General features: G+C 41.9%; 2 protein-coding genes across 3 annotated transcripts in view; both read right to left on the bottom strand.

Moving 5' to 3' along the window:
* Window positions 1-15: 15 nt before the first annotated feature.
* Window positions 16-13,919, bottom strand: syngr1a (synaptogyrin 1a). Of its 2 annotated transcripts, none has more exons than XM_028987901.1 (4): window positions 13,445-13,919; window positions 6,882-7,119; window positions 5,467-5,612; window positions 16-1,994 (listed from the first exon to the last, which is right to left on the bottom strand). In XM_028987901.1, the coding sequence occupies exons 1-4, from the start codon at window positions 13,538-13,540 to the stop codon at window positions 1,785-1,787; spliced, it is 690 nt and encodes a 229-aa protein (XP_028843734.1). In that variant the 5' UTR covers window positions 13,541-13,919; the 3' UTR covers window positions 16-1,784. The 2 variants fall into 2 exon arrangements, with proteins under 2 accessions (XP_028843734.1, XP_028843735.1); XM_028987902.1 differs by lacking the exon at window positions 16-1,994 and adding an exon at window positions 2,449-4,466 and having other exon boundaries at window positions 13,445-13,912.
* A 760-nt stretch (window positions 13,920-14,679) lies between these two features.
* Window positions 14,680-21,303, bottom strand: part of fam171a2a (family with sequence similarity 171 member A2a) — a 38,525-nt gene continuing 31,901 nt past the window's right edge. Inside the window, exons 6-8 of the mRNA XM_028987891.1 lie at window positions 19,658-19,771; window positions 19,313-19,439; window positions 14,680-19,039 (exon numbers count right to left, since the gene is read on the bottom strand). Of these exons, the coding sequence (XP_028843724.1) occupies window positions 17,443-19,039; window positions 19,313-19,439; window positions 19,658-19,771 (1,838 nt within the window). The 3' untranslated portion in view covers window positions 14,680-17,442. The remainder of the gene's footprint in view (window positions 19,040-19,312; window positions 19,440-19,657; window positions 19,772-21,303) is intronic.

Genomic DNA, 21,303 nt, shown 5'->3' with positions numbered 1-21,303 from the left:
GGATACCAGAACAGCTAAAACATACTGATTTATTGATCTTTCCCAGCACAGTCCAACACATCTACATCAGGTCTCTTACAAACACGCAAAAGACAGATGATTAAACACATTTACTCTTAACTTAATTAACTGATTAATTTAATCAACAGTCATTACATCAAAAGCATTAGCACTATTTGTTATTTCAACTCCAAGTTGCACACCAATACCATACAGTACAGTATATAGGTTGTTGTTTTTCCTTTTTCTTATTACTGTCTGCAAACAGTAACATAAGACCAAAATGTTTCCTGATTCAGAAAACACACCACAACTTACATAGTTAGAAGATAACATACCTTTCAAAACACTATTACAACGAAAATACATTAGAACATTTAGACAAATGCTGTTTCTGTAATCGATTAAATATGTGATGTTAATTACGTGCTGTAAATATCGAATTATATATTTGTTAAAAAAAAAAAAATCTATCAGCAGTAATTACATATGGTTTAGAATTATACACTTTTATTCCATAAAATAAAATGTGCTGATATTTTTACAATATCAGAGAGAGAGAGAGAGAGAGAGAGAGAGACAGAGAGAGAGGATGTGTTGGAACTTCCTGTGTTATGTTCTTTTTCTTTCGCGCTTGAACACAAAAGCTTTACAAAAATGTAACATCATATACATTTGCACAGAATTAGCTGGAAAGTCACAATGGTTGATTTTATCAGCTATTGTAGGTAAATAGAAGTGTTCATCAGCTGTGAAGCTGGAATGTATCTGCCTTTCACCGTGGCAAAGATATGTTGCGGCCATTTATCTGTTCCTAGGGAGGTGTCGGCAGATATCAACATATTTAATTAGGTGGGTGTTACTATCTACAATTATTTCCTTCATCTAGAGCTGCTTTTGGACCGTGGCTTTAACTAACCAAAAATAATCATAAAACACCAACAGTGAATGAAGAACGCCTTTTGTTTCATGCTTTCAGTGTAGTTGGCAGTGAGAAATGTCAGTGCAGTTGACTTGGCTGAGGAAGCTTACAGAGCATCTCGTTTAAGTTTTAAGGTGATATATGATACCATATAGAAACACAGGGGAATTGTGAACTGTTTTTAAGTCTAGGAGGCTAGGAAAGAACATTTATGAATTGATGTTCTTCCTTTAGAAGTTTTTCTTCTTAAATCCAACCACTTTGCATTTATTATTTATTTTTCTCTGGCATATTGTTGACTGTGGTGGGAATAGGTTTATCAAGTTTCTTGACTGTCATAAAGTACTGTACAGTTGAGAAAACCAAAGTCACAGGGGTCTTTGTAGCACTTTGTAACATCTGCACCATTTGCCCACATCTTAAATTGTGTCCGAATGTATGCACTTGAATGGAATAAAGTACATATGAAACAATTTCAGTGATTCTTCAAGGTTTGATACGTTGATACGCACATTTTTCAGCTGTGTGGCCAATCAAAAATGACTCCCTTCTTTATCCGAAGGCAAACCGGTAACAAATATACACAAGTTGGTCTCTGTTTGGAAATATATTTTTTATAATCACACCTAAACCCTCACCTCTACCCACCTCCACCCCACCCCCTTAACTCACCTGGTCAGAATAACCCCACCCCTGATGTCTCAGCCAGAAGCACCATATGCACATTAGACCGTCCACAGTTTTTTTTTAATCTTCCTTCCAAGGTCCCTGTAACCTCCCAAGGTTCACGTTCATCTCCCAGGAGGCCCAGTCACACAGTCGGTCTCATCTGAGCTCCAGCTCTCCATGGCTGGCCTCAGACTCAGTAGCCTTGGCTCTGGTAGCCTGCTGAGCCGTCGTACATGCCACCTGTGTTGTCTGGGGCGTCCATGTCACCCGTGTAGGCCATGTAATCTGTAGCGGTGGTGGCCGCTGCCGCAGGGTCCTGGCTGGGGTCGGTGTAGTCCTGGGAGAAGAGTGCTGAGTCGGCTCCCAGCTTATACCTCTGGAAGGCCAGGAATGCCTGACCAGCCTTCATGGTATGGAAGGTGGCAGGAGAGAATAATGGGAGAGAAAGGGAAGAAGCGAATATGAAAGGTCAAGCGAAGTGTTAGAAGATTTTTGTGTGGGACAAGGATGAAAAATACACATATGTTATATGAACACATCCATTGTATTAATTAGACAGTTAATTTTAATGGAAAAAAAGAGAAAGAAATGAATAAAATAAAAACAAAAGAAAAGCATTGTGTTAGATGACAGTAGTCGTGGTGTGACAGTGGAGAGAGAAAGAGATAAATTAGTTTGATTAGTCTTGACAATTAAAGCCTGTTAGCCTGTTTTAAAGCTGAGGTGTCAGGGAAGATTAAGGCAGAGGTCTTGAACTGAACAGGCCTTATTACTAAACCATGTACACACAAACAGACTATGCACACACACACATTACAGAAAAATCTAAAATAATAATAACATAAGACCACAGAGAGTAAAACAGTTCTTTGGATTGTTTAATGCATAAAAACCATCATTGTGTGTAAACAACTGTTTGCATAAAGAAAATCACTTTGACTTGGTCCCAACTATCATAATAAATATAATTTCATACTATAACACTGAGAGAAAAATCTTTAAAACCATAATACTGAATAGCTTTTTTTTATTATTAAATTTGATAGCTGAAAAAGAAAACTGCATGTGGGCCCAAACCTACTTTAAAAGCCAGGGGTAGTTAGTGATCTAGTAATTAACGTCCTATTTAGTCACTACAGCACTTGTTTAAGGCACTTACAGAGACACACACCATTTAACACAATCACTTAAAAGGCAGTATTCAGAACCTGCCTGAAAGGACAAGATTGTGTAAAAGTACCATGCACAGGGGTGGACAGAATAATGTAAGCAATAGACTTAATGTATAGACTTAACACAAAAAAATGTGTGATGTGGGATTATGGGGGATTCACTTCCATATTTTCATGCCTGCAGCCACTGGAAAAATCTGTATGTAATGTTTTAACGAGCTGCTGCATGTTGGTTCAGACATGTTGATATCTGTCAGGAGGACCAAGGTAGGTCAAGTTGTTCATGTTGTCCTTTTACCAAGGGACAATAGTGGGAAGGTCAAGGTACAAGATTGCTCCTACAAAACGAGATGGATGCCCATTAGATGCTGAACACGCTGAATAGCTGGCAAAATCACCTCCAAGTTCTTCCATTGACACTTTTATGCTTCTCATGCGTTGTTATGAATTGAGTGCATTCGTGACCTTCAGATTTCTTCTGCTGTGCCTATTTAATAAAGCAGTTGGGATTAAATCGCCATGGCATCTTAATTTAAATAAAATCCTTTGTGTTTTCCTCATTTCTGTTTTATTTTTTGTATGTGCAATGGTATTTCAGAGTGCTTTTGTTATTTTGCTCACCCCCTGTGCATACCCATCTAACAGTCCTGAAAGAAACAACGTTACAGCATGTAAACAAGTAATATGTGCAACTTGGATAACGCATTAGGTACAGTTCTTCTTAAAAAAAATACACAGACACACACACACACACACAGGCATGGTTTAACCAATGTCTATGGTGCCTAGCCTTAACACCATCTTTACAACACATAATGCAGCATGTGAAGGAATTTTCGTTTCAATCTGCAAGGCCACATGCAACAGAGAACCACTGATTAACGATTCAAGAATCACATGGCTTCATGCTTTCATCATACTTATAATGATGTATTTACATAAGGCATCTAATTTTGAAGGCACCGCTGTATACGGAGTATTAAAAACGCCCCACTTTGGCATCAGCGCTGCTGTGTGGTCAAATGTGATCAGACACAAGTGGAAACATGAAACGAATGACCAGGATGTAGACAGTGGATGAAAGGGTGAAAAGTGGATGAAGGTGTGAGAGATTTTTCTGTTGAGTGAATATCCTAAATGCCGATTCTTAGTATTTAAGAACTTTCCATTCATTGTGGTCAGACCCGTTTAACATGAACATCTTTGTGAGTACTAGGGCAATGCTTTGAATCGCTGGATAAATTGCTATTAAACCATAAGTGTATTGTATGGTTTCCTCTGTACTGGAATCCACACAATATATATAAATACCCACAATAATACATAAATACCCAACACTAATTAATACTGTTCTGATTAGGCAAGTACAGCCCATAAAATTGGTTTGTATTGAGACATATCTTTACATAGTGGGACCCAGCAATCAATCAAGACTATAATCAAGACTATAAAGAACTTGTACTCTTCATAGAAATTGTGTTGTGATACGTGTTGTATTGTGACATTTTTTTGTGGTATCTATCATGCTATGGGGGCCGAGTGAATTATGTGTTGATTCGGTAGGTGGGTGTACGTCGGTAGGTGGGTGGGTGTGCAAATTGTTAAACTAGTGGAGGGGTGGAGTGTGGAGTGAACAGTTTGTTGTACTCTTCCTCGAAGGACACCTTCTTTAACCTCTCCAGGCCCAGTACTGTCAGAGCTCCCTGGAGAAAAACACATTTGCCATGGTCATGTCAGTCCAAAACTGTTCCCTACAATTTCAAAGAAAGAAAAGGGTTAGTAGACAGAGGATGCCGGTCAACTGAGGTTTGGCGCTCAGCAGGAAAGCTGCATAAAAAAAAAGAGGAGACAACCGATGAAAACCTCAACAAGAAATCAGGTTAAACAGGTGGGTTACTCAACCCTGAAAAAGCTTGTATAAGAAGGCGCTTAAAGAGATGCATTAGATGTAAGAGATGCCAGCAAGACAAACAAGGGATTAAAACAGGCAAGATTAACAAGATAATGTGTTGTGTGACAACCAGGGTTGGGCTGATATTCAGAATTATTTACCAAAAAATTAATTAATTAACCATAATTTTATAATTAGACAAGAGCTAAAGGGTCAAAAGGAGACCCTTTTGTACAGGCAGCAGTTTCCAAAAACACAGAAGCAAATGTAACTATAAATCCCTCATAAGTCAATAACAAAAATAAGAATGTTGTGGGAAAATGATAATGTTCAGAACATATGTATATTACATTTCTATTACAGTAGCAGATGCACTGTTACTCTGCACCTTCATATCCAATTTCACTGTTTTTACCACTGTCTGTATTCTTTGTTGTCTACATGTTTCATTTGATGTTACTCTTGTTATGCTTGCACTGCCTGTGTCCTAGTTTGTCGGTCGCACATGTGCGCTTTATGTCAGTATGTAACTTTGTTTAAATGTTACACGTAGCACCAGGGTTCCGGAGAAACATCGTTTCGTTTCACTATGTACTGTCTAACATGTATGCAGCTGAAATGGCTACATAAGCTTGAATTTGAACTATTCATTACCAGCTCAACACACGTGACAAACACAAGATGAACTGAGTTTAATTTCAGGAGGTTGAGGTTGCTCAGGTAGTTTTTTTGTAGAGATTCTATGTCACATGCAGATGAAGCTGAGGCATCTCAGTGAGTTTTTTTAGTTGAGAACAGCCTTAGATACTTACCCAGGTGAAGATGGAGAAGAAGGAGAAGGTGATGGCTGCCCGAGCGGCGTCCGCACCCTCTTTTAGAGGATTGTCCTCAGGCTTGGCAACCTGCCACTGATTTGCCAAGAAACAGAAACCGACGAACCAAATGAAAGACCAAAATGCTGGTGAGGAGACAGACAGGAAAAAAATGTTAGACATGCTGAGCCTACCAGCTGAAATTCACAGTGTGCCAGCAGATGGTAGCAAACACTCAATTTGATCCTAAGTTACAATTTAATACAGACACAGCAGTTTCCATAAAAAGTGTTTAAAAAAAGTGTTGGGCTTCCAAAAAGTCCAAACATGATGAAACATACGCATCACATTTCCTCCATCTGCACCCAATAATAATGATTCGTAAAGTTTTTTTTTACACTGTCTATTTAGTATAATGAATAAATAATAGCCATACAGTTATTCATGTAGCTCTCAATGTAACAATCAATGATGTAGAATTAGTGCTGCACGATTAATCGAATCGCAATCGTAATCGCAATGTCAGTCTGTGCGATTACATGAACGCAAAAAGCTGCGATTTATATGTGACGTGTTTGGTCATATGACTTTCGATTCGGTTCAATTGAGACCTCAGATTCGTGATTCGCATAGACATATGGGTACACGTACGTCAACGTCGCCGCCATATTGCGATAGGCTCTGCTGTGGCGTGAAGCATATACATGTCTATGGAGAGAAGTGCATAAAAATGCCTCACTCTTGTGCTGCTTGGGGCTGTACAAACCGCTGTACGCTCCAAACCAGATCCCGGGGGATTACATTTCATAGGTAAGGCTGGACAATTGTTTTGAATATATTTGGCCATTATAAAATCTTAAGTCTTAACCTTAGCTAAGCTAGGCTAAGCTAGAAAAGCTATGCATCCCTGTGTTCAAGTCAGCCTCCAAACAACGTTTTGGTTAAACATAAGATTTTATAATGGCCAAATATAATCAAAACAGTTGTTTAGCCTTACCAGGGTTTGTCGTTCGACAGTAATGTTTTTTAAAGTAAAGACTTTTTTGTGATTAGTTAATTTAGTAGAATATTGTATTTTGAAAGCACTGGGCATTCCAAGTTTTTATAAGTAGTTTGTAAGTTTCACTTTGAAATTAAACATTTCACTATTAGTAATTTGTATGCAACTTTTCATTGATATACAAGCAAGTGCCCTTTATCATATCGCAATCGCATATCGCAATATTGATCTCAATAATTGCAATATGTCTTTTTCCCCAAATCGTGCAGCCCTATGTAGAATCTCAGTTTGTTGAAATTTGTGTGCTTTCCAATTTATTCAGTCAACCCCCCCAATTTAACATTTAGCTTTCAGCAGCCACAAGGGGGCAACACATAGAGCAGCATAAAAAGGCCCTCTCTTACACATCCATTACCTGAAACTCCGACGTCTGCCAGCACAGCTTTCTTGCGGTCCTTCACACTGCTGATCTGAGGGAAATAGACATCCAAGGCCAGGAAGGCCGCACAGCTAAGGAAGGCCAGAGAGCCCATTCCCACGCCATAGTTACAGGCGTTCTGGTTCCGGTTGAAGATGCAGTACTCCTCAACCTCATCTGGCCGATTCACGTAGCCTTCATTGGCGATGCATCCAAAAATGACTATGGAGAAAAGCTGTTGGAACACAGAATTAAAACAATGAAAACGAGATCAGAGTTCATGAATACATAAGAAACATATCATTTATATATTAACCATAATAAAATGAACATTAATGGGCTGAACATTAGCATATCAGCGGATGACAAGGCTTTTACCACAGCTGTAAATAGTAAATATGAAGAAATAAAAATCACGGCCTGGTGAGCTGACACTACTCCGCTGCTCATTCTCTGCACATTAACTGGCATGGGCCAATGTTTGTGGTTAAACACAAAGTCTCTCCTGCGGCAGATTTGTTCATATTTACTTTCATGGATTCCTTCACAAAATATTCAAAATAATCCCACACTTTTATAAGTATGACAGAACTGAAACGTAATCGGACACAGATGACTAGAAATTGGCATTTACAGCAGGAGAGCTAAATCAATTCTATTAATAATAATTTTTTTAAATGACAGCATGAGCAAATCCAGCAATATAGAACTTTAAACTAAATTATAACTAAGACTGTATATTACTGTTAATTAAGTTATCAAAATTACTCAACTGTACCAGACCTTTTTGGAAACTTTTGTAGCTGTGTGGAGTGTTGCAAAATGCAGACAGATTTCAAATATTTAAAACCCAGACCAAAGAAATTGGTCTCATGAAGTAGCCTACATATGTGGGTTGACCCACAAAATATTTTTTTGGCTGCCTAAATGTTAATAAGCATAATAAGCATAATATGAGTAATATGAAATGTAATCAAATGCTTTAACAGTTATAATTATTAGGATATTATTATTATTAGGATACATAAGGATTTCACAATAACATTTATCTAATATATAATAATAGTAATTATATATATATAAATTGTTTTAAGCGATCCTCATGTCTCCCAGGGTTGAGCGATGGAGAGGTTGGAGGGTCCGCATTGGAGGGTCTGTTCACTCCACCCGCTCTTAACAGCCCCCGGCTGTCTGATCACAAGGTCGCTTTGCCTCATGAGCGCATGAAAGCAGGCATTGTAGTCGCCTCCACGTGGGGTCCTGATCTTGTGATCATCAGCAGGGAGGCTCTGTTTTAAAGCCAGACAGGAATTTCCATGGAATTTCAGCAAGCGTGATTAAGATGAAAAAGAAATGGCGAGGTTAGTTTTGACCAACTACGCAGCCAGAACTAAATAAATAAATACATTTGTTCCATATGAGAAATGGATGGATTGGGACATGGATTAGGAGGCACCTGATTAATATCGCACTGGATGACTGGACCATGGCAAGATCTGTTGTGGCTCTAGAAGAATGAATATAGGACTTGTTTTTTTATGTAAATAGTAAAGACTGGGTGACCAGGTCCCAAAAAAGTTTCCCAACAGTGAGACGGATAAGTGAGTAGCATTGGGGTGGATGTGAAAAACCGTCTTGTTAGCAAACAGACACGTCTTTGTAAATATTCGAATTCTTACGGCAACAGGACCTTCAGGAATGCTGTAGGCCACAATGCCCCAGTCAATAAAACAGGCTCCTGCTCCGGCAGATGCATCGCCATTGTGGACCCGCTGACAAGCGACGGCATGCAGGAGTCAGCAGATCGAACCCCAGAAAATCGCCCCTGGGCAGTCTCTCCTGGCACTTAAAGCGAGAGATGGATGCATCCACAAAGTCACAATAGAGAGGGGAAAAAAAAATTGTTCCACACCCACACACACACACACACACACACACACACACACTCTCTTTTGTCATTAAAGATGGTTATAAAATGGTTATTTTTAGGACGTGCTTATGAAAGTGAAACAGACAGCACTGGACCGGTCACATCAAATCGCTTATCGGGCAGTTCTATGTCGTTAAATAGTTCATAACTGTACGCTTGAGATCACATGTTATTGCAATTATGCATTCATGCATATTGCTTTGTGTTGCATTTGCTGATGTTCATCATCCACAGCACAACCGCGGCGCGGTTAATAAAACGATTCCTTGGATTTACATTCAAGGATAAGAGCACCTTACAATCAGTAGTGACAGGGACAGTCCCCCCTGGAGACACTCAGTGTTAAGTGGGTTTGAACCTGTGACTTTGTGGTCTTCTGGCGAGTGCCTGACCCACTAGGCTACTACCACCCACTACATACTTGTATATAATCACATCGCATTCTCATTCGCAATAGCTCATACCATTGCAATGATTAAGGAAAGTGTTACTATTCAAATGTAGCTACGAATAAAAGAAGAAAATGATCCTGAAACATGAAAAAGAGATGAAGCAGAATTGAAGTGAATTAATTTCATTTGGTTCACTTAGCAAGATCTGAGGTTTTTGTTGAATGGTGTGTGACCTACTTGTGATTGTCATTGTGAAACACTGCAGCACAGAACATGGTGACACAACAAAATGTGTCCTCTGCATTTTAACCAACTAGCAGTGTGTGGGGACAGTACTTTGCTCAGTGGCACCTCAGTGGCACCTTGGCGGTTCGAAACTGGCAACCTTCTGATTACGGGGCCACCTCCTTATGCACTGGGAGAAACAGGAATTTTCACATTTCTTTTGCTCTCACTGCAATCTCGATATTTAAGCGATCTGATATTTGTCTTTCCTGAACAGATACGCAGTCATCTTTGCCATCTCTCTTTTTTACTCCCACCCCTGCCTAAGCGTCACTTCTGCTCCCTCCCCTACGCTCCTTATAATCTCATTGACCTTGCATTCAGAGAGAGCTAGAGAGCGCGAAAAGAAAGACGCAGAGTGAAAGCAAAAGGGGGCAGAAGAACATAAGCACACACGACAGAGCGCAACACGGCAACAGCAGGACGCAGAAAGCTCGTCTTGAGTCACAAGGCAGCAGGCAGAGACCTCGTCTCTCTCATTCATTCGCTCCTCCCCCTCCTTCCTTCTCTTCGCTCGCTTCATCCTTACGCAGTGCAGAGTCATGCCCGTGCTGACGTGATCTGCTGTGTGCCAGCCATGATGGGGAGTCGTGTGTAGCGCTCAGCAGCGTACAGCAGGGGAGGCGGAGTTATCTGACCACAGGAAAGCACAGAACTAATTAAAACATTGCAATTATATGTCGCTATTCTGTGCATTATGCTTGCAGCTTTATCTTCAGGCCCTGCCGTGATGCTAGAGGATACCTAATTCTTGAGTTTAATCCTGGGTTTGGTTTGATATTTGAGCCAAGGTCTCAATTTGAGTCGACTGGTGCAACACCATGTGCACGTCAGGCAGCACAGCAGAGACAGTTTAATGACAATGATTAATTATTATAATTACATTCCTATTCAGTAATAGATGCATAACAAATTAATACATTAACATGAATATCAATTCACAATTTGAACACTGTTTACCATTCTGTTCTCTCAGGCACTAGAATTAACCCCTTAAAACCAGATCCGTCAGCATCACAGATAGCTCCTCTTTAATATTCAGCAAATTGATTTTATTAATTCAGTTTCAACAGGTTTAGAGACAAGACTCTCTAAACACACACACACGCACGATCTATGGTATTAGCTTCCGCCAATAAATCGATCCAGCACTACTTTAACAAGGCTATAGACATTACACTACTCCTGGGGGTGTGGTAATATGACCCAGTGAATTAATATAAAGAACATCATCAGGAGGGGTAAAACCACTCATTTAGATCAACGCGATGAAGTGAGTCACTGGTCGTCAAAGAGACCATTTCTGATCACTTCAGATCACGCCTCATTGTTGTGAGGATCAGGGAGGATCACCAGTCTGCACACATTTTAACATGCAGGCTGATGGCTTTTAATCTGAGTATTAAACAGTCTTTATAATATACAACCACAACCACAGTCAAAAGTGGCAAATTATAATCATACCTACATGTGTATTCATGCAGACAAATTTATGACTACAGAAAGAGGAACCGATCCTTGCCAACTGGTAAGGGAGTTTTTCAAAGCACATGCAGTGCACGTATATATGAGTCCTATTTTAGGGTGGATGTACATAAGACAAATGCAGTTATCCATCTATGATGCATTTAAATCCATGGTGAATTCTCATAATAGCAATATTTGCACAAAACATAGGATGACGGAAAAGATGAACATGCAAGATACAGACCTGCTCTATATTTGCCATTTTAGCTCGCAGAAGACCACACATTGATTGGGCCATGAGGCGTTCATAAATCACCAGCTAAAATCACCCGACCCTCCTCTGAGGTTATTCAAATGACAAGAAGAAGTGATTATTTACTCTGACAGACCACCGATAGCACTCTCTCTGATGACAAACATTCTCATTTAATTCCTCCTTCTGGAACATGCGTTACATCGTCCCAGTAATCGTAAACGGTTGTCATGCCAACACAGCTGCTGTTCAACAGCCAATCACACAAAGAGTGAGTCTGGCAGAGGTTTCTCTCATAAGATGCCCGTCTCACATTAGCAGACCACTGCTAACTTCACCGTGAACAGATATCCATACTGCTCCATCTGCAATCAGATGGTCTCCTGGGCTCTGGCAACTAATGGGATCAGACCTGCTTGGTGATAACGCCTCATTGCTTAGTAACGGGAGTGCTGAGCAGGCCTGTGGGGGTGATGTGAACTGTGATGGAAAAGTCCTCTGTGACTTGGGAGAAACTGAATTTAGCTGAATGAGAAATTAGATTTGCCTGAGAAATGTCGTTGCCATATGGAAGGGAAGCTGAAATAGCTCTCTGAAGGCCATAAATAGCAGCTCCATCAAGCCAAGACCATGTTTCATAAATCACTATGGCTGCAAATCATACGCTGGTAGGATTCTCTGTGAAAAGCAAAGCCAGCTCCTTATGTCGCATAAAGCACCATAATCAAATCAAATGAAGTAGACAAAACAAACAACTATAACAAACTTCAGAAGCATAAATGTGTTTTTGCATTAGAAAGATAATCAATTGTTAAATAAAGTAAATATAGCTAATTGTTATATTGTACAAAATCTCAATATTGGAGATTCAATATTCAATATTGTTACATTATGTTGCTATAGTTGCCCCACTGTTCACCTGCCAACCACTTCCAATGAGGCCGTCTGTTAATGTTATCCCACTGTTAAATCCTAAACCCCTCTGAGACACACACACACACACACACACACACACCACAAACCACCACGTGCTGTGCTACAAGACGACAGAGAGAGAGAGAGGGAATCTACCGATGATCACACTGGCTGTTCAAATAATTCACATTCATTAAAATAAAATCTATGCAGCACAAACCGTAGCAAGTTTTTTTTCCCCACTTTAAACTGGCTTGAAATTCACATAATAATAAATAACTAAGATCATTTTTAGCCATGCAGCCATAGTCAGTTCACATTTCACCAACCATGGGGGTAACAAAATCATCATGAATGCTTTTTCTTTTTATCTGATGTCCTTATATATCCAAATTAATGAATTCTAGTATCAAGTCGACTGGTGCAACACCCTGTGCATATCAGGCAGCACAGCAGAGAATTTGCATAAATGGCAACAAATGCATTCGTCTGAAACGAGTAAGAACTCGATCAGAAGGTCACAGGACTCAAAACATCAGCCGTCTTTCCGAAATATTTACACAAACACACAAAAGAAAGAAGATGGAAGTGGGGGTGGGATGACATGTTTTTTTTTCCTATACCAACTGTGAAAGCCGCTGTTTATCTCGTGCATCCTCAGCTTCCGGCACATTCATGTCATGACTCCTCTTCCTCATCTTCTGACCTATTTATGCATATTCTGTCTACGTAGTTGCACACTCGCTTGTGTATCCCCCTGAATTGTACATTGTTAAATCCCTACTTTTCTTTAGCTCATGCATTTATATGCACTGTGTTGTCATCTGAACACCACATAATCATATACTGAGAATTGTACAATTATTGCCGTTTTCATATAATGAATAAATACATTGTTATACTATTTAATATAGTATAACAATGTTAAATGTTAATATATAATGATAATATATTGAAAAGGCATTGCAAATATATGAGGAGGTTTCTCATATATTGAAATATGTATTGTATATTGCAATATAAATTCTAGTATATGGCAATATACGCATGTTTCGTAGGGGTCTTGCCACTTTTCATGCCTTCCTGAATTGAGTCCTGAGCTGAACGTTCACGGAATCTTCCAGAACGAATGCGAAGCAACTCGAGGACAGACAGAAGGGCCGCACTTCCAGAAAATGTGCATCCTCCTGTGATGAAAACACGCCGCCATGGCAACGCGGAGCAAAATGGAGAAGGGCGTCGCTATGCGGTTTAAATCCACGACGCCGCGATGCATGCGATGTGACAGAATTAAGGCCGGTCACGAAGCGGGACTCACCCAGCACACGAGTCGGAGGATAGTTTGGGGCTGCTGGAAGAACGTGAGGGGGTCGAACGCCCCGCCGGCCTTGCCAGCACCGTATGCCTGCTCCATCCTCGCCGGCGCCTCGTCCCCCCGCTCGCCGCTTCACCGGGAGTCTCCACACGCCGCGGAGCGACCTTGGCGATACTTTAACCGCCGCGGAGGGAGAGATGAAGGTTGCGCGAATGTCGCTTCCTTGACAACACACACCCTCCCTCCCTCTCTCTCTCTCTCTCTCTCCTCCTCTCTCTCTCTCCTCGCCACCTCTGCGCTCTCCTCCCGGAGACCAATCAGTGCCTCGGCAGAAGATATCTTCTTCTTCTCCCCCCCCCTGCTGACGCTGGCGGTGTTGTTAACCCGGCTGGGCTCCCTGTCCCCGGTCGAGGGTGGAGGGGGAAGTAAAGACGTGTCCCGGCGAGCACGGGAGCGCGCGTTATGCTGTCAAAAGGGTTCGCCGAAGAGGCCAGAGGTTGCCAGAATAGAGTAGGAAAAATATAATTACACGTAAAACTAACCACATCTATAAAATAAAGAAAACGTTGGAAAAATTGGTCTGTTTTTTTTTTTTTTTTGGTGTTTGTTAATGTTTTGGTCAGACGTTAATGTCTGCTGTAAAGACACGGTAATCAACATCAACGAACCAGCGCGCGTGAAATGAGCCGACCTGGCAACATCGGCGCCACCCTATTCGCGCTGCTAATGTGGCGTAAATGAGGAAAACATACAAATGTGTGCATAATGACCAAAGTCTGCGAGCCAAGTCAGCATTAAAGATGCCAGTTCCAGGAGATTCCGCCTTAGACAGTAGCAAATCGGAACACTGCAGTGTTAAAAATGACAAGATTACTATGATTTTTAGCATCACCCACCCATCTAGTTCAATAATTAAATTAGAAGTAGTCTTAAGAACTGTAGCAAGTACAGAAGGGATATGTGATGACTGTTGTTTGTATTCAATCTGAACGACTGACGTTAAAAAGAAACGAATGACTGGAAGCGAGATCACTGAAGACTGAAGTCAAGAGGCGGACATTCAGGCGCCATCTAGCGAAAGAAATTCACCCATCCACATTATGAATATTCCCTCAGCTCTTTTTAACTCCAAATCTTTAATTCAGGAGGTTAAAAACGTTTTATTTTGACTGTGCACTCTACCAATTACAACACACACACATACAGACAAAAACACACACACACCGAGAAGGCAGAGGGTGACTTAATAAATGCTTTAATTATAATGAAACATTATTAATGACAAGCATAAGATATTCAGACTGAAAAAAGGTCCAAAGTACAAGGAATCTGTCAAGCATAAAATATATTACCTCACTAACTGTGTTATCAAAATCTACAGCTAAAAGAAAAAAAAAAAAAAAAGGTAAAGAACGCTGGCTTCTGCTAACATTCACGTGAAGAAGCTGTCCGTGTGACTACGCGTCAAAAGAAATCAGTCACAACCTCAAACCATCATTCAAACCACAATCAACCTTCGCTTTTATTTGGCTCAACTAGGAGGGACAAAAGCTATGTGAGAGAAGGCCGGAGTCGTACACCGAAGACGTCTTGCCACCTACTAGCCCCCGTTTTTTTTTTTTTTTTGCTTGGTTGTAGTAATCCATTGTCAGTAACTGTGCAGGTACTGTGGTCTATTGCACTTCAGGAGGACGCCGCAATCAACATGCATACTTGTGGGGAAGACATACACCCCCTCTGGCACGTGGATCAGATTATGGCGTTCACAGTGCATTTCTAAACGCCATTCACATGGCTCGGCGTCAGTCAGACCATTCGTCAGTCTACATATTGAGCTCGAAAAAAACAAGCATGCTTATTGAAAAAAAAAATAATAATCAATGTGCGGGCCACAGTACGGAAAAAAAGGAATAGAACTATACTGAATTTTGCGACTGAGACCCCTGACAGGTTGGAAAGCGCTTTCCTCGCATGAGCCAGTGTACGACTGAAACTTACAGGCTCCTCTTTAAGAAAATGAGGAGAGCCAGGAGAGAGTCCACACGATGATGCCACAAGTATTACAGGATTTATAATCTGACGATGCTATATTCTTCATGTAAGGGTGTGCAAAAGTGAAGTGGGCAACTTATTGATTTTAAATAGTCTGATTGTCAAAGTTGTAGTGAATGTTTTAGTTTCAGAGACAGCATTTATAGTCTTTAGTGACTACACACTGGTCTTCATATTGAATGCTGGAAATAATGCACGGCAAACAACCAAATGCGAGCATTTCATCGAGCATGTTTGTGCTTAACAAAGACAGGGTTTCATACAAAAGGTGAAAAAAAAACACAAGGGTTGCGAGCATTTGGGCATCTTGGTTTTGTCCATGCTTGAGATAGAAACTGGTGAATGTTGAACATTTAGGACAGTAAACCGACTGAAAATACGCTGCAGCTGGCAACGCAACACTATTTGGCCCATGTACAAGCCTTATGTGCGCGGGCGAACCTCAAGTGCTTGTCGTTATGTGTGACAGAACAAGGCACTTTAAAAGTGTGTGTGTGTTTATGGGAATGATTTGGTGAAAGACACTCTTGGACTCTTGGTCACCTGTGCGTTAGGGGCCAGCACTTACCATATCTGTAGTGGTTCCTCCCTTCATACAATGGATAATTTTGTCACTGTGTCTCGCTCGTCTACAGCAGTGATTTTTTAATATGGCAACATTCCACAGAGGTGCTTGCAAAATACTAACAGGTTAAAAAAAAAGAGAAAAGAACAAATATATAATATACCATAGGTTTCAAGACATCAAATGCAAGTGCTTAGATATCCTACATCCACAATGCAGGGATTTTTTTTTTTTTTACCTGCGGGCTCATAAATATATTTATGCTTTGATGCCTGAAATAGGTATATTAATAAAATAGAATTTTTTTTCCCCAAAGCTGTGTCCTGAGCTATTATGCAAATGTATGTAAGGTTCAGTGTTTACTAGAAATAATCAAACATCTTCACGTGTCAATCTTCATGGGCAGTTTAAACCATGCCACTTCAATGCTAATGTTCTGATGATTTCAATGGAAAGGCCATATGTATATTAAAATCACCAACCATAAACCTGACTAACCTGTGTCCAGAGAAAGTAAATATGCTTTATTACATATAACATGTCTCTGGTGCCCATTTATCATGCACAATGTAACAAGCCCTCCACTGATGCCCTGAACTCTACATAGAGTGTTAGTGACTCAAGTATTTTTGTCTGCAGGTTAGAAAACCAAGGCAAACAATGGACGCCAGCAAAATAAAGGTTTTCTCTTTGCCCTGATGCAAGTTTAAGAGGATCCCCTTGAAGGTTCAGTGAGACCTTCCTTTAAAAACGAGCTTTGGAGAATTAGATGTAGTGGCATAATAGTGAAGACGGGGGTTGTTCCAAAGCAACACTTCCTGAAGGGTTTCACCTGAAAAGTATAAAAAGTGATCTATATTTTTTTCTTAGAAGACCCCTTCATTCTTCTGACGGCTCATTCCACAATGTATAGAATTGCAGTGGTATTCCTACGCAAGGCTAGTAGATTTCTTCCCAATGCATGTCAGTACAATATGGCTCATCCATTGTGCCTTAGTTAGAAGGGTAGTTCTTGAAATAAAAATAATTCAGAGTGGCTGTTCATCGTCTTGACCCACATGGCCCAGTTCGGTGGAGGACAAACCACAGCCATGTGCTAACTGAGTTATGGGTTTCAGTACGACAGCTAAAACCATGCTTGGCTCACAAAGTGGCAACAGCAAACAATTTAAGAACAGAAACCTGGCTGTCAATCACTTCCCATTATTTTTGGGAGTTTCTTGTCTGTCGGGTTCACTCTGTCTCTCTATAAGTCACCTGTGGGACACACTTTGATATTGTTGATGGGAAACGTAATTGAGGGTATAGGAGTGATGTCCCTCATTCCCCAACAACGCTCCGCTCCTTCGGTTACGAGTGGGACGAGTCTCCCCGAGGTCCTTGCCTACTTGACATTGAACACCATGAGGGGCCGTTCTTCCCGTTTTTGCCATGGGCTCTTTTTATTTTCGCCGTCGTCCTCTTTGTCCTCAGCATAACTCTCGTCCTCGTCCGGACTAGTCACGGAGTCTCTGTGAGCGTCGCTGGCACTGCTGCGGACGCTGTTGTCACGGCTGCGCCCGCGGCGAGGGAAGGTGCCGCCCCTGGCCCCCGAGGAGTCGTCGAGTAGCGGCGCGAGCGAGTTGTCCTCGGGCGAGTACAGTGCGCCGTGACTCTCGCTGCTGCTGCTAGGAGGGTCGGCGCTGTCGATGACGGGAAGTTTGGAGTACAGCTTGCTGTGGACTTTCCGTTCTCCGGCCTCCTTTGTTCTTCCCTCCTCCTTGCCGCCCTTTCGCAGACCGACTTTCCCATCTCGGGATTCTCCCCTGTGCTCCAGGCCCCCGCTGGCAGTGGCAGGAGCCGTTCGCAGGTTGTTCTCACTGCCAAGCTCGATGTACGAGTGGCGAACCAGAGAGTTGGACCGGCCATCGAGGGACACAAACCACGCCCGGGGGTGTGGCTTCACACCGAGTTCTAGAAGCTTGTTTTCTGTCAGCGCCTGGAGCTCACCGTTCATCTGCGCCATGGTAGACTCGTTGAACAGGACCGGGATGCGAACTGGGGCCGCGGTGGGATCCGAACCCCAGTCGCGACCGTTGGGCTCCATAGCCTTGCCGTCGCCCCCTCGCTCATCTCCCTCCGGGTCTTTCTGCGGCTTGTGCTGCTGATCTTGCCTCTGCTGCTTCTGGCCGCTTGGCCGAGGGAGGGTCAAGCTCACCTGGATGCCCTCCATGTCGTGTTGCAGCTGCTGCTGCCTCTCCATGGCCTGCTCCACGGCGGACAGCTCTGAGGAGAGGTGCATGTAGTGAGCCGGGATGACCAGTGTTGGCACCACGCTCCGGTACATGCTGTCCTTCATCTGCTCCATGGAGTGGCAGAAGATTAGTTGGCCTGGCTGGGTGTTGAGCAGACCTGGCTGGCTGACGTGAGGCTGCGAGGCCGAATATTCAGGCGGATTGACATCTCGACCGAGGTCCTGGTAGGGTCCGGTGAACGGCGCAATCAGGGGCGGAGGCGAAGGAGGGTCAGAGGAGTAACCCTGGTTGTCCTTAGCACTGTGATGGTGGAGGTGCCCGTGGCTGCGCCGTTCCTCCGTGTCGTCTCCTGAGCTGTAGTTGCGGGAATAGTGGTCGCGGAGAAGCGCCGGGTCCGTGTTGCTGCTGTTGGAAGAGCGGGCGACCTTCATTTGGAAACTCTCGCGGTCGCTTTCTACTCCCCCTCGCCGCGTGATTGTGTCAGTGTTCACCCTGGAGTGGCGCAGCTTCTGCGCGGCAGACGGAGCGTTCTGGAAGAAGTTCTCCCGCGAGCTGTGAAGGTCCCGGGTAGAGGAGAGGTTGGATTTGATGGCGTCTCCGTCACCCATGGCGGAGATGGTCTCCATATGGCTACAACTGATGAGGTTGAGGTGGGAGGTGGAGGTGCCCTGGTCGCGTTTGGAGCTCTCCAGAGTAGCAGACATGTGTGTCTTTCGATGCTGCTGGCGTGGTTTCAAGCATCTCCTCCTGCAGAAAAGATAACCGTTTAGTTTTAAACAAACACAAACAAGTAATAAAAAAGGCCTATACATAAAAAATGACATTTTATTAACTCTTACACATCTAAAAATATTACAAATATTTAAAATGATAATATAGTATATACTTCAAATCTCACAGTAAAAGATTTCCATTCTTTAATCAAACACTTATACTACATGTGTTTTGCATAAATTCTAATTTAGATATGTGTAATCCATTTAGGAAAAAACAGTCATATTCTGGGAGAAAGCAGTGCACCTGCAGTAGTAAAGGAGCAGACAGAGCAGAATAAGCACCAGCAAGGCCATGGAGCCCAGGATGGCCAGTAGGAAGATGGTGTGATAGGTGGTGATGTCACGAAGTCCTGAGGGGTTCAAAGCTGTGCCTGAACATATGAATGGACAGTTGGTTAAATGTCCTATCACACATCAATTATTTCTCTGTTAATGATGGGAGACACTCTGATTGACGTCGCTCCTGATATATAAATGAGATTGATATACTGGACATAAATAGAGCAATACATCTGTCCCTTTGGCAATAACAAACAACATGACTTTTAATTTCGATTAGAAGGAATGCTTCTACGGCGTTCCAATTTACCTGCAGTAGCTGGGAACGCCGCCAACCAATAGCCTAAGTGTGGAGCCACAAAATTCCAGGTCATCTGGGAGCCTTCTTTCTTTATATAGCCTGTTCCACTTCTTACCCAGATGCCTGTGGAAAGCAGAGATATCATCTAGACACGAAAGACCAAGGGTTCCAGTGTGGTCATTAAATAAAGTGATGTGACCGTAGTGTAGAGTGGATTTCAGTGGAAAAATAGCAGACCTACAGGCCCTAGAGGAGGTGAATCAGAGCTATTGCTGGGTGTATCCCAAACATAACCACATTCTCTTGTGTGTCTACTCCTCATGCAAAATCCTAAAATCTGGAGGTGATGGTGGCCTTAATGCAGGATGAATGAATCCAGTGTTTTGTTTTGGAATCAAAAGTATTAGAAGCATTCTTTCTTCATTTACAGGACATACTAGTGTTGATTAAATATGTGAAATTAATACAGGTGTGGGCTTTTTAAAGTAATCAAAGGTAGTCATAACGCGCCCAAAATGACAATGCCTAAAAAATATATATTTGTGTGAAGATGAAATAATAAGTCTTCATATGACGGTTGTTCCGAACTTTGGCCACATGGGGGTGTTACTTCAATATTTTATCTTTGACATTGCAACTTTTGTCCATGGCTGAAGCGCGGGGCTTTCCCAGGCCCCTCACCCCTTCATCAGACCAGGACCATACATCTTGGCAAGGCCAGCAAAAACCTGCATTGTCTATAATCCATCTCCAGAACAAACAGGCACTGGGGGGGCCTTCGTTCATATAGTTCATGGTGGAGTTTAGAGAAACAATAATGGTTTTACATTACATCTGTGTGCATGTGTGTAAGACACAGGTCCACACACTTCTTTTTACTGTAACACAGTAATATACATAACATGACGGTGTTCAGACCAACATCTTGGGGAGAGGCACTGGTCTTGAGTCAGGTTTCGACTTTTCATACACAGATTTAGTCAGATTTAAGTCCTGTTTCACACAAAATCAAAGTTAAACACAGCTGCTTCACTAGACAGCACACAGTCATCATCAGTCACAGGTAACACAATACATGTTGCTCAGCACGCTCTGTCCGCCCACCCACACACACACACAACATACAGAAACACCGATTTACGGCCTGACTGTCTGAAATTTTATCCTGACTGGCGGCTTGAAAGCAGGTAATTAAACCGTGCTCACAGCCTGCTTAATTGAGCTGTCACAGAACTATGACTTGAGATGGTAAGCCCCTTGAGACCTGATTCCAGAACATGGAAACAACAACAAAAAGAAATATGTGGCAAGTGTATATAAAGTCTATTATTATCTTTTGCATAGTTTTCTGAAATTTCCCTGCAGACCAATAAAAGACCCACCATACATCAACTGATCCATCTATCTATCATATGACCTTCAGTCATCATATTTATAGGCCACTCACTCACTCATCAACTTTTTTTGATGTGTATTTCTGTCACCCAATTTAGAAAAAATCTTATTAATGAACTCTTACATGTTGTTTGTATTCTAAAAATATTAGTAAGTAAAAGATTTCCATTCTTTAATCAAAAGCTTATCCTATATTTCTATATCATTCTATCATATGACCTTCAGTCATCAGATATTTTTTAGGCCACTCACTCACTCAT

This window comes from Denticeps clupeoides, chromosome 7, assembly GCF_900700375.1.
Source record: "Denticeps clupeoides chromosome 7, fDenClu1.1, whole genome shotgun sequence".
NCBI classification, from domain to species: Eukaryota; Metazoa; Chordata; class Actinopteri; order Clupeiformes; family Denticipitidae; genus Denticeps; species Denticeps clupeoides.
Note: the sequence above shows the minus strand (reverse complement) of the source record. Positions and strands in the feature narration are given on the sequence as shown.